Source organism: Camelus bactrianus, chromosome 11, assembly GCF_048773025.1.
Source record: "Camelus bactrianus isolate YW-2024 breed Bactrian camel chromosome 11, ASM4877302v1, whole genome shotgun sequence".
Classification (NCBI taxonomy): domain Eukaryota; kingdom Metazoa; phylum Chordata; class Mammalia; order Artiodactyla; family Camelidae; genus Camelus; species Camelus bactrianus.
The window spans coordinates 58,849,832-58,863,956 of record NC_133549.1 but is presented as its reverse complement, the minus strand read 5'-3'; the positions used below and the strand labels follow the sequence as shown (position 1 = coordinate 58,863,956).

General features: G+C 42.1%; 1 protein-coding gene across 3 annotated transcripts in view; it reads left to right on the top strand.

Annotated features, from left to right (window-relative positions):
- Window positions 1-14,125, top strand: part of ANK3 (ankyrin 3) — a 472,635-nt gene that overhangs the window by 157,496 nt on the left and 301,014 nt on the right. The window contains exon 1 of one of the 3 annotated variants that reach the window (XM_074374057.1): window positions 11,147-11,548. The exons of 1 other annotated variant lie outside the window; for it this stretch is intronic. In XM_074374057.1, the coding sequence (XP_074230158.1) occupies window positions 11,435-11,548 (114 nt within the window). In that variant the 5' untranslated portion in view covers window positions 11,147-11,434. Of the gene's footprint in view, window positions 1-11,146; window positions 11,549-14,125 lie in introns of those variants that run through there. One more of the 3 variants, XM_074374056.1, reaches the window with a different exon arrangement.

The following is a 14,125-nucleotide window of genomic DNA, read 5'->3' as shown; positions in this document are numbered from 1 at the left end:
GTATAAGTATAAAAAATTCTTTATCCATTCATCCATTAATAGACACTTAGGTTGTTTCCATGTCTTGACTATTATAGATAGTGCTGCACTGAACATGGGGGAGCAGGTATCTTTTTGAGATTTCATTTCCTTCAGATATATACCCAGAAGAAGAATTGCTGGATCATATGCTGGTTATATTTTTAGTTTTTAAAAAAAATCCATACTGTTTCCTAATTTACATTCCCACCAACAGTGTGCAAGGTTTCCCTTTTCTCCACATCCTTGCCAACACTTGTTATATAAACCCAGCAGTAGAATTGTCTTTCTGGCAGTAACCATGCTAACAGGTGTGAGGTGATGGCAAAATGGTTTTTATTTTCCTGTTTCTAATCCATGATTGGAAATTTTCAGAATGAAGATGTTTGAAAGAGATGGGAAAAATAAATAGAAATTACTTTTTTAAAAAGCTCCACAGAGCCACAATTTCAGGATTGTTTGTATTTTTTATTGCTGCTCCTTGTCTAACGTGAGCTTTTGAGCTCTATAAAATCTATGGGATTGTCTAAAACTCACGATGACCTGCTTTTGCAAAAGCCCGATTTCATTGACACCTTAATAAATCATGCCATCATGAAATGCAGTAGTTCCTTGAGGATTTTTGTCTTGCTTTTAACGTTCACAAGAACTCAAAGACTGGGGGAATTTCTTTTTTCTAATAAACATCATGTTTTTATTTTAAAACATCACTACTGTGAAAAAGTCTTGTAAAAGTTTGGGTTGGAAGCAGAATCGGCGTTCTTATTTCTTTCTTACAACTCAAACAGTCATAGGGTCCAGAGTCTTTCAAAAAAAAAATCTGTTGGCTGCAAATTATTGTTAAAAATAGACATAGGTGTTGCTGTGTGCTAAGCTGCAAGCCCCAGGTCTGTGCTTTTCTTGCCAGTCTCATTGAAGAGCTCCCTGACAGGGTAGCATCCGTGACACCTCTGCAGTAAAGGGGTTTTTCCATCTAGTAAATCCCACCATTATTCCTGTTCCCGCTGTTGGAATATCGACTTTGGCCAAATTCTACTAGATTTTACCATGGCTGCAAAACAAAACCAAATCCTGTGTGAAGGTTTTGATGTCTATGTTATTCTCATGGAATAGACTGTTTAGACCAATTTCTATCTAAGAATTGGTTAATATGGTGTGAAATCTGTAATGAACAGGCACATTGACAAGGGGGTATTGAAACTTTCTGAGACTCAAATTTGGTTACACTGGAGAGGATTTTAAAGTGGGGCAAAGTGCTGTGAAATCACCACATCTGCAGAAGAGTCAACAATTTAAACTGTTTCATCGATTTATTTGATTGGATTTGCTGCCGGAACGATTAAAACCCGGCTGGGTGTGCGGAGTGGAGGGCAGGGGTTCTTGGGGCAGGAGGAGGGTGCAGCGCCCCCAGGTAACCACGGCGCTCCGTGCCTGCAGCACAGGTGTACAGGCAGCCTTTTCCGTGTCAACACCTGCTCATTAGGAACCGGACCAAGACTCCCAAAGAGCTCTCAGATGGCCCGAATTTTGTATCCCTGCCAATCCGTGCTAGAATTTAATAACAACCTTGAGGTGAAACTTGGGCCTTTCCTCATTGCTAATCCCCCAAACCATCTGGCTTTCCCCTTCTCTGAATAACAGTTTAGTGTACGTGTGGAGGAAGGGCGGAGGGTGAGGGCAGAAGAGGGGGAGCAGACCGAGCTTACATTTCTTTCTTTTTTTCCTCTTGAAATATAGTCAGTTTACATTGTGTCAATTTCTGGTGTGCAGCATACGAGAAAGGACAATCCACTCTCCTTCCGAGCACATCGAGTTCCTTGTAGGTCATAGACCTTCACTTGTTCTTTCCGTAACTTCCACCTCTTCAGTTGCCAGTTAATTGTTTGAAATTCTCACCGTTCATTAACTGTTGATAAACCTCCAAGTTTAGTCCTTTTAATAAAATAATGCCAAAAGAAGCACGTATGTCTGTCATCATGAGTCTGGCACATTTTTTAAAGAGAGGTTATGCATTTTCTCTTAAATTTTCCATTAGGTTTAGTACATTATTAGAAATATGGAAGCTACTCCTTAAATATTTGTCCATTCCTGCCCCTTGCCCTACCAAAGAACTGAAGTGATTTAGTGGGAAGTATATATAATAGTAAATTACAAATGAAACAGAAAGCATCAGAACTTCTTCTGCCCCGCCCCCACCCCAGGGGAGGAAATAGAACATACATAGTGAACCAGCTGTCTGTCCTGTGCACTGCGCAGAGAATAACGTGGATTTGGTCCTGTTGGAGGCTCACTCGAGGGCAGATGGCCATCGAAGGAAATGGCATATGGAATCAGCTGTCCTACTTTAACTCAGTCTCTCCCTCACCGTCCTGAGTACTTGTTGAGCTTGGGTGTCTTAAATACACGTGTAGGATTATGCTACTTCAGTAAAGGAGGTGCCTGTTAAATATTTGTAAATGAGTGAATTAATAAAGAAATTTTATTTGTGTGTATACAGTATACAAAGTGCCCATAGCAGCAGATGTTATTCTGTCACTCAGGTGATCATTATTATGTTCAAATGCAAAGGATAGATTTCTTCGGGTATTATTATGTAAATTCACACGCTTTTACACCTGTGTGTACTTACATGGATGCACACCTACATATGTATACACATAAACATTCCAAGCATCAGGTTTTGACCTTCCTGTCCATTCAGTGTCTTTCTCAGAGCCCCTCAGCGTGGTATGTCACCAGTAGTGTGATGTCTTAGAAGAGGGTCAGCCTCATTTTGTACAGCCTGCAAGCTAAGAATAGTATTTCCATTTTTATTAAAAAGATATTTTTTGCAGCTCTTGTTTTTTTGTTTGTTTTTCTTTTTGATTGACGTATAGTCGGTCTACAATGTTGTGTCAGTTTCTGGTGTACAGCGTAATAGTTCATTCACACATATGTATACATATATGCGTTTTCACATTCTTTTTCATTATAGGTTACTGCTACAAGGTATTGAATATAATTCCCTGTGCTGTACAGTAGAAACTTAAAATCTATCTTGTGTATAGCAGTTAGCATCTGCAAATCTTGAACTTTCAGTTTATCCCTCCCCACCCTCTTCCCCTTCTGGGAACCATAAGTTTGTTTTCTATGTCTGTAATTCTGTTTCTGTTTTGTAAGTGAGTTTATTTGTGTCTTTTGTATTTCCATTTTTAAATGATTGAAAACAAAAGAAGAGTAATACTGGGTGACACGTGAGCGTAACGTGAATCTCAATTTCAGGACGCAGAAATAAAGTTTTATTGGCTTGCAGCCACCTTCACTCCTTAACCCCCGTCTCTGGCTGCCTGTGCACCACGGCCGGGAAGTGGAGCAGGTACACATGGGCTAGCCGGCCTGCAGGATCCCAAATACTTGCTGTCTGGCCCTTCCCAAAAATGTTCACTGACCCCTCCCTTAGAAGATACAAGAAATGAGTACAACACAGTCTACCTGAATGACTGTGTAGTTGAGAAAATATTTCCCCATTTTGCCCTTTCTTTTAGGAGAAATTGGAAAAGAATAAGAAAACAGTACTCAGTTTTTATCTTAAGTGCCTCACACCTTTTTCCCCCAAACATAAATTTATGTCCCAATACTAACTCTTATGATTATATCATGGCATGATACAGTGGAAATTCGAGTAAAAGGTGCCAAGTGGTGGAACATAGAATAGAAAGTTTAATTAGTCTGATTTAAAGTTTGCCTTCTTAATCAACAAGGAAGAGAAGACCTACCAAGACTTACCAAGCTTGTAGGACAGGTGGGAAGAGGGGGACCCCGGGGGCTAGTCTGTATTACGGTCTGCCCCAACTCAGTAATGTGTCTATGCGTTCTGTTCTTTTCATTTGTGGTGATCATATTGTTTCACAAACATTAGCTATAAAAACATACTGGTAAGAAACACGTATTCCCATTATTCCAAATGTTATTTCCATTTTGCAGAAGGGAGTGGCTATAAACTCTGCATGTAGCTCTTTCTATAGTAGTTAGTGCTGGATCCAAGAAAATAGAATTGTTTTTCTTTTTTGTCAGACGTAAATCTCTGCATGGTTGATAGTGTCCACAATATGACAAAGAATTATGACCTGAGTTTTAATGTGAATATGTGACTATTTAGTGTGATTTCCTCTACAGCATCTGGCCTGGTAAGTTATTATGATCTTCCCCTTGGCCACGATAATATGACCTCCTGAGTCAACAAATTAGATACTCGATTCAAAACGAAGCATCTTTGCTTTCTTTTGTGCACCTCTCCCCCACCCCCCTTCTCTCTATATATATATCTTATTCAGGGTCAGCAAATGATCACTAAAGATGCCAGTGCTTTCCTGAATCTTCAGAGCCTATCTCCTTCTTCATACCTTCACTTTTGAGTTCTCTCTTGAGAGGAATGTGTTGAAAGTGAACTTACTTTCCTTGTATCTTGATCAGAATGCGCCAGCAGAAGCAGCACACGTGAACCACTCATCGCATCCTTCCTGCAATTGTGTTTCAGCATGAGTGTGTATGACAGGAGGGAGGCTTTAACCAGGGACTCAGGAAGGATGGAGGACTTCTTTGAGGTCCTAAAGTTCCTTGTCGCAAAGTTGGGGGAAGAGCTCTTTTGCCTTGTTGGTTTGCATTATTTTTCCTGTGAGCCACCTGAAGTATGATTCTAATGTAAACATTAAGTAACAGGGATTCAGTGAAATATCATCAGACTATCACTTCATAGAATAGGTTGTTTTTGGCCATGGAACAATAAGACTTGATTCCACAAGTATATAGGAAAATTTATTCAATTACTCCATGGACGTCCTCCATCAACCTTTTTGGAATAGTTATTAAACTGTAAGTTAATAAAAGGTAATGGAAGCTATAGTTATCCGGATAGCTTATGGGAAAATTCATACAAAAGCATATTTATTCTTTATCTTCGGTAATAAGTATATTTGAACTGACCACATTACTGAGAAACCATTCATATTCATTCTCGACCACTGCAATCAGTGTCTTGGTTTAGAGAACTTTTTGGGGGGACTTACTACCCTAATAGAGTGGAAGACTCGTCTCAACTGGCTCCTCACCATCTTGATTTATTTTTCCTGGAGAATCTAAACATGGAAAGAAGCAGGGAGCCCGTGAACAGTTGTTCCTTCTCTCGACACTTTGAATTCAGGCATATGCCTTATTTTCTTCATAACGCTTGTTACTGTCTGAAATTTTCTTCCTCGGTGATTTGTTTACTGGTGTACTTTCCCCGTCCCATGCTCACAAAGACAGAAGCTGCAGCAGGGGAGCCTCGTCTGTCTTATTCCCCGTTGTATCCCCAGTGCCTATGACAGTGCCTGGGGCGTGAAGGGGATCCCATAGTATCTGTTCAAGCATGAGCAGTTGGCCAGGCTGACCAGAGTGCAAAGCATTGAATTGTGAAGCTGTAATCTCTCTGGATGGAGAAGAGAGTCTTTATCCCCGACCTAGAAAGCACTGTTTTGCATGCTTTCTCTTGGTTCTGTAGTAAATGTCCCCTCACCCACTTCCACCGCCCCTGTCCACGTGTTGTAATTGTTGGTTTACTTGTCTTTCTCTCCCATTGATTACGTGAGGGGAGGGACCAAGTCTCATGCACTTACATGTCCCCACTGCCGAACTCGTGACCAGCAGACTGAGTAAGCAAGTCCATGGGTACGTGAATGTTGCTTTTAGCACAGGTGCCTAAGAACATACTGTACTTCTGTGCTTCACATTTTCACATAGAAAGCATAACGACCGGCTGCTAAGGGTCTTCAAATGCTTGTTTGGAGAAATATCTGCCTTCAGGAAAATACTTATTGGCAAGGTGGGCTCTCTTTTTGTTAATATAAGCTCTTCATACAGACTACAGCACTGTCCAATAGAAATAAATTGTGACTGCACATAGAATTTTAAATTTCAAGTAGCCACTTTAAAAAGCTTTTTAAAAGGCAAAATTAATTTCAATGTATTTTATTTAAGTGAATGTATCCAAATATTCTCATTTCAGCATGAATCAATATATAAAATTATTAAGATACATTTACATTGCTTTTTTTCATACTGTTTTGAAATTCAGTGTGTATTTTATGTCTCAGTGTGGTTCTAAATTATCATCAGAAGTACTTGATCTGTATTTTATTTCATAAAATTTGCAGTTGGAAAGGGAGAGTCACATATCCAAATTGTTCCAAACACACTTGAATGTGTTCCAGTATCTTAATTGAGAATGTTTTGAAATTTAAATTGTTAAAATAAGTAAAAATTTAAAACTTAGCTCCATAGTCACACAAGTCATATTTCAGTGCCCAGTAGCTAAATCTGGCTGGTGGCTACTGCACTGGCCAGCCCAGATTGTAAACTCTTCTTCAGTAAACTTTATCTTTATATCTTCCTTTATTGCCATAACACCCACCACCTTCTACCACCTCAGATCATTGCATTTTGGGTTCGTGAGTGGGTGTCTCTATGGTCATCTGGTCCCGCTTGCTTCTCCTGTACGAAAGGGGTGCAGAGAGGAAGTAGTTTGTCTGCTCACAACTCTCAGTGCCAGCTTTCCACTCACTGCTTCACCAGGCACTACCAGCTACCTTCTTGGGTTGGACAGAGTTCGGGGCTGTGCCTGTCCCGTCTTCCATGCACGGTGAGGGATCCCCTTGTCTCTGCCAGCCGATGTGTGTGATGGAGAGACTGCTGGGAAGCAGTCCCGGGGCGCCTGCCCCCGCCGCCCATGTGAGGTGGCAGAAGCAGCTGGCACCCTGGGCCAGCTGGCTCACTCCAGGCTGAGGTCAGGCCGGTGAGTTGGACAGACAGCCTGCTCCAGGGACAGAGGGCAGACCGAGTGCTAAGACAGATGGAACCAAGGCCCCTGCTCATTTATCCAAAGGCGCCACCCCCTATGAGGAGTGTGGAAAGGACCACCAGCCCCTCAGTATTATTTAGTCACTTTTTTTTTTCATGTGTCTCATCTGAAAATGAGAAAGAATCTGTGACTATGAGTTAAGAATTTCCTAGGGTGCCTTCTTGTCATTTATAACTGTTGAAAGGTTTAGTGCTTGTTTTCTTTTTTGTTCCCCACACTGTTCAGAACCTGCTCAAGGTCTCTTGACATCATCTTTATCTAGGGTGCCAAAATTAATGAAATGACAATGGATTCATTTTTCTTCCTGAAGAAAAAATATTTTGACTCTCTTTCAGTGAGGCTGCTCTCTGCTTCTGAGAAAGCTGAAGTGGGTGCAGCATGAAATAGTTCTTATCCCGTCAAAACAGGCACTTTACCGGTTACCAGGAGCCGGGGGCAGGGTTGGGAAGGTGCATCCTCCTTAGCAGGCTGGAGGCAATTTCTCTTTCATTTCTTTTCTACTCCCATCCTCTGTTCTTTTGTGTACTCCCCACCCCCCACTTCTCCACCTCACTGTGTCATATTTTTTTTTTCGAAGTGCGCAGCTACTGTGGCTTCAAGATGACCAGAGAAATCAAATACAGTGTTTGTGTGTCAGCTCAGTTCAACATTGTGGAGACACAGTATGAAATGACAACTGAGAGTAGTTAAGTTATTAATTAGCCGAAGAATAGTCAAAGCTTACCTTGAAATCCTGGCAAGGTGTGCGCCAAAACTGAGGGGAGACAAATTCCCTGGCTACGGACAATGTCCAGTGTATTGATTTGGTTTTATTTTCACTGGCATATGTAGTCACTGTTTTTTGATTCCTGGATTAGAAATTATTTGGGGGAGGTAGAGCAGTGTAACTATTACTCCAGATGCCAAACTGGAAAGTACCCTTAACCTTTGGGTACTGGTTTCATACTCTAATTATGTGTGGACAGGAAGGACTCTTGATGAAACGTGTCACTTCTGGTAAGAAATTAGGAATTATTTTGAACAAGATTATGAGGAACCATTGAATAGGAAGTCACTTTTTGGTCTAACTTGGCTGTAAAAGGTACAAACAAGGGAAAGACCAGGACTCCTCCTTGCTGCAATGTGCCCGATTTCAAACCATGGTCGTCCAAGCTGCCTTCTGGAGGAAGGCTGGGGAGCTGAAAAGCTGGGGCTCTAAGGCATTGTGCCTTCAATTCGGCCAGGCAACTCCAGTGTCACATGTATTCTAAATGCCTTTCCTATAAGTCTTACTCAAGGAAAGATTTATGCAGCTAATAAAAGTTTGAAAGATCACCTTTGACTTCATTTGAAAGGGTGGTTTAGAAATTCTTGTATCTGAGATTTTTATAAAAACCAGAACATTTTTTTCCCTTTGCTTGAGAGAAGTGGTTTAAGAACTGTTTTTCCTGAACTTTCCAAGGCTTTGACATTCCATGCATAGGCCATCCTTATCCTGTGCAAGTCCTGTTCATTACACGCTCATGGCCAATGTCAGGGAGCAGGGCTGAAGAAGTGACCATGTACAGGGGTGACCACTGGACTCTGGAACCTTGGATTATTGTTTCTCATGGGGTGCTTGCCATAATGCTGTGTCTGCATCTCTTTCTTATTGCTGTCCAAGACCTGCCACTCTGCTCAGAGATATACTCTTGTCCCAGCTGCACGATTGGTTTTACTCTGAAGATTCAAACTAATTCTGTGTAATCACCCAGAAGAGAACAGACTCTTGAGACTGAAGTGGGAAAGTTTAATAAAACTTCAGCCAAAGAAGAAAGTTTTTAAAAGGTCTTTTCATGTTTGTTTCAGCTATTATAAGGGCTTGCTTTCTAGAATTATTAACAGAACTGTTTTCAAATCAATTTGGAAGGAATAAAAGCTAATATTTGTGCCAATCTTGGGTGGATGGCTTTGTGTTGAGAACAAGTACACAAGGAGCTTGTTATCTGTACAGAGGTACCTATCAGGGTGTAAGCTGGGAAGGGAGAAAGAGATTAAGACTTTAGTAATATTACAGTCAAAATCTAGGACTCACAGGGCTGCCTTCCTTGGCAGCTGCCGTTTTAAGTTCTAGTTTAGAAATGGCGGACAAAAGCCCATATTTTCTATACGAAAGAAAATCTAAACAAGCTATGTCTTAGGATTTATTTTTGGTGGGTTAACCACTTCCTGCAAAATCCAGTGTAACAAAAAAATTCATATTATGGTGGCATGAAAGTTGTGACAGATTTTCCACCTTCAGAACAATTTGGGAAAGCAAAGAATTATTCCAGAGAGAAATGTGTTGAAAATATTTGAGCCTGTTTTTCTAATTTCTTGTTAAGCTTTTGCTGATAGAGATCAATGAGAAAGTGTAGCTTTGCCAGCCTCAGATGGAGAGGTTACCTTGATCAAGGGTGCTTATAAATACATTTTAAGGCATCATTACTGTCTATAAAGAAAGGGGAAAAAGAAGGTCTTGAAGCCAGTGGGAATTCAGCCAGTTTTTTGAGCTGGCTGTCCTCTTCAGCTTGCTGAAAAGAAGGAAAGGAAATTGTATGAATGTTCCTCAAAAGTACAGCTGACGTATAGAGAGAGAAAGCATGCAAAAGTTTTCACATTTATTCTTTTCTCTGCTTTACCTATTACTATTATAATGAAAAAAATTCTTCTGATAGAAAAACACATCTTTATTATGAAGATCCAAATATAGTTTATCATTTTTGGATTTGAGTCACATTTAATCCCGCACCCTCCTTCCCCCCTTATCTGTCAGACGGCAGTTTCCAGTGGTTTCGCAAACAGTGGAGAACCTTTCCGGAACTCTTCCTTCACATAGATAGTTTCTGGGGGAAAGCGAGCCCATGAGCACCAGTGCACGCAGTAGGCCCTCGGGGACGTTGGACCAGAGTGGTTTTCACGTGGTTCACAGTGAGGCCCGAGAGGAGCGTGCGGACCACTGCTACTAGGAGCTCGTGGCCATGGTCCTCCTTTCCCTTCTGTTGTCTGTCACCACCTGGCAGAAAGTGTAAGGCAGCCTACAAGGGAAGAAGGAGGGATATCTCCAAATCAGAAACACAGTGAGTGGTCGATGGCAGGAACTCACACGTGGGGCTCTTTATGAAGCAGGCGAAGGACAGCTCCAGAGACCCCCCCCCCCGAATCCTCGCTTGACACCTCTGGACTTTCTGCTTGCGCTGTCACACACTTGGACCGTCCCGCAAAGTCAAACGCACGGCTCTCCAAAGTCAGGGACTTCGGGTATTGGAAACACACATACTAATTCCTTTCAACAGAGCACCATCTTTTTTTTTTTTTTTCCCCTCTGCTCATTTTCTTGGTGAATTTAGGATTTTTCACCAGGATCCAAATGTTTTAGGTCCAGTCTGACTTTTAAGCCGTTTCTTGATAACGCTGTGTGGATCCCGTGTGTTGGTGTGTGTGAATGACTCCTGACTTATTACATTTCTTCCAGTGCGTGCATCCTAGCAGAAGACACCCCAGCAGGCCTTGAGCACTGCTGCCGCCTCACTTCACCTCATGAATATTCAGAGGCTGCGGTCATTGAGGACTCAGGTGGCAAAAATAGTAAGGTGATTGAAGCACACCCTGACATGAACACCAGATCCACATTTCAGCGACTCAGAGCCCCTGATGACAGCACAGATTTCCCATTCTCTGACCCTTGGACCTCAGGAGAGCTGAGTACTGGGGAACTCCTAGGAACCAGGCATCTGTTCCATACCCCAACATGCTCACGGCTTTCTGTATGATGTGTTGTAATCAGCATGTTGTTTTTAAAAGACAACAGGCCCTTCTGTAGTTCTCCCCCACAAACTGCATTTAGGATGAGAGTTCAGCATAAAGGATGCACTGTTGAGATGGGCAATGCATGCATTGTTTTCCCCATCATGCAGTCAGGATCTGCTTAGCCAAATTCAGGGTATTCTGTATAACCTTATTTCATATATTTTGTTACCATCAGCAGTTAAACTAAAGTAGGAACGGCTCCATTCTACTACGGGTTAAATTATGCTCGGTGCAGACCTAGTGGTGATGTATAAATTGCAGCCCTGTCTTTTTTTCGAAGGATTCTAAAATAGGTTTTCAGAATTAGTGCTGGATTTTTGCTTCTGCATGTGTGGTGACTCTTGATTTTTTTCCCTTCGGAGAAGCATCCTTTGCAGCATTCCCCCTTCCGAGGAATCACTTAGACACTTCCAGCTGGTGGCCGGGGATACAGCCATAATACAGCTTCCTCTGTCCCGGCTGTCTTTTTCACTCCGGTAAATGCATTAGGATGGCTGCACTCCGGTGTAAAGGTTCAGGTAGAGGAAGGTGTAACGTGAAGTCTGGAAACCGTCGTGGGGGTTTTTAAAGCTTCAGCGTCTACAGGATCTTTGCATTTTGAATGTCTTCCTGCTTCTAGTCAAAGGTTTCTCTCCAGGGAGCGGAATGCTGCTGGAAGCCTGATTAAAGGTGCCTGAGGATATCACCTTTTACCAGGGAGCCCCGCGTGCTTGAGAGGATCTTTTTAAATGCATTATGGCTCATGCAGCCTCACAATTAAAGAAAAACAGGGATTTAGAAATCAATACCGAAGAAGAGCCGGAGAAAAAAAGGAAACACCGCAAACGGTCCCGGGATCGGAAGAAAAAGGTAGCTATGTGTGCCAGAGCAGAGATCTTGCCCGGATTCGTTTTGTTTTAATCTCTTGACATCTGTGAGAAGCATTTGGGGCTCTTTTGACGTGCTGTGGAGAGTGTAAATTGGGTGTGTAAGTTGGGTGTGTAAATTGGGAACAGATGATGAAAACCCTATGGTAGACCGCGGCTGTAGGATGGGCAAGGCAAGGGGAGATTTGATCTTGTGTGGGGGTGATTGCAGTGCTGATGCGGAAGGTGTGCTTTCACTTTACAGAGGCATGGGCAGGTTTCCAGGACACAAAGGTGTTGCAAGGAGTTAAGAGTAGTTTCTTCCCAGGCCGGTCAAGGTTAAAGGGACTGCGGTGACTTAGGTTTGAGGGAGAGGCCGGAGAGCCAGCTTTTGTACTTCTTACAGTCCTTCTCGTGGAAAAGAAGCTTTTGTGCTAGAACTGTGTCACATGTGTGTGTTTCTCAGGCAGATCTGTGACCTTAAAGGCGTAGCAGAAAAGTCATTTCCTGCTTTGCTTTTTTTTTTTTTTTCTCCTTTCCTTTTGCCTCTCATTTTTATAAGGTACTTTTAGTTAGGTTGTGCAATGGAAATAAGCCTCTGGAAATAACTTTCTTTTGTTAAATGCAGATAAAATCATAGAGGTTCGTTTTTCTCTGCTGGGTAAGAGTGAGTATCCTGAATGCAGGAATTCCTATGACATGGCAGCGACTTGCAGCCTTTAGCACTGATGGCTTTAGATCAAATCATAAGCATTGATCATCTCCTACTGATATTCTGATGCACGGGAGCAAATAGGGGGAATATTCTAAGTCAGTGCTGTGTTACTGCAGCCTGAGAGTACTTACTGTTTGGTGGCTGTGCCCTTAAATATGACTCCTAGGTACTGAGTGGGAAGTGAGACCCCAAAGCACTTTCTTTCCATGACAATTCGTGAAAATTGACTAAACCTCTGTGAGCTGAATATGGAAGTCAGGTCATAAAGCGTTTTTATGTCTCTTTGTGAGAATTCCCAAGGGGAAGATCATTTTAATTTGCTCTGAGCAGCGATGCATGTGCTTTCTAAATGACACGCAGATTTCACCCACCACATGGCCCTTTCTTCAGGAGTGATGGGGAGGTTTGTGGTACCTTTGCCTATGCTTCGGAGTTAGGTTGGAGAGAGAAGGGCTCCCTGCCTCCTGTGACATGGCAGACTTGGTGAGAATGAGTTTGGAGGACTGCAGTTGTCTTCCTGCCAGATGCTAAACAGAGATAGTTCCCACTTCAGTGTTCTCATCAATAAACTTGAATATATTTTCACAAAAGTACAAACTTAAGTTAGGAGATTCTCTGCAGGTGTATTTCAGAGCCTCGCACAGCAGAGCTGCGATGAAATTGCCATGTTTTGCTAGGTCTAACTGTATTGAATTTAGGTTTGTCTGTGGGTAGGTCACTGGAGATTAACCCCGTCCACACATCTCAACCCACCCCACGCCACCACCACTATGGTAAACTGGCTTGAGAAAGGAACATGTATTTGTATAAAGACACAGTATCATCCTGAATGTTATTACCTAGAGTTAATAGCTGAGCCAGGCTGACGGACAGCATTTTCCTATGGGAGCAATGACAAGTCCTCTACCCCTGTGCCTGGTCCGCCGTTTGACCTGGAAGCAAAATAAGGAAGGGATGAGGCAACGGGAGTTTCTGGACTCACTGAACTGAAGTAAATGCTTTGTGGACCAAAATGCTTTGTTACAAGTACAACAGAGTCTGTCCAGTGTAAATCTCTTAGCAACCAGAAGGGAACATGGATAAATATCAATATCGCTATTGTCAATGTGCAGGCAGATTTCAGTGTTTTGTTCTCAGAGCACTCACAGAGGAGATGCAGAAAGGGGCTCGTGGATCACACTGTCATTGCTGTTGCGCTTGTTAATTTGTAGCACAGTGCAGTATGTATACTCCCCACCAAAGGTACATGTAGTATGGAAGACGTGATGTCCACGGTCAAAGGATGGCACAGACCGCTTTTAGTGCGCCAAGTTAAGGTTCGGGGACGTGGAAGACACCACTAGATCTTTCTGTGATACAGCATATGTAACACACATTCTCCACGAAGTAAATTGTTGCAACTTCGAGTTTCTTTTTCCTTCCTTTTTCCAGAGTCCTGATTAAGGTTTCTGGGCTACTCTGCTCCATGTGGTAGGCCCCATGTCAGTTGGAAAAGCTGCTTTTAAATATTTTGTGGGTTATTACGGGGATTGTTGCTCTTGCTCATAGGCAGAAATACCCTTTAGGATCTTTTAATTCCCTAAAAGTAATAGTGAGTACTCTCAAAATCATAAAATACAGAAGCTTAAGAAAAACTCAGAGTATCTAATTTGTAAAATAAGGATTTCAATTCATGGTACCTCTGTAATTCAAGTTTGAGCAAGCCCAAGATGAACCTTTCTTGAATATATCTGTGTGACACAGAATCATGCAGTATGGGATATTGCTAAGTATTATAATTAAATCACAATGCACTTGTGAAATTAACATTGGGCTCACATTTCATTAGTTTAAAGCTCAATGGATTATATACTTGGTCTATTTTGA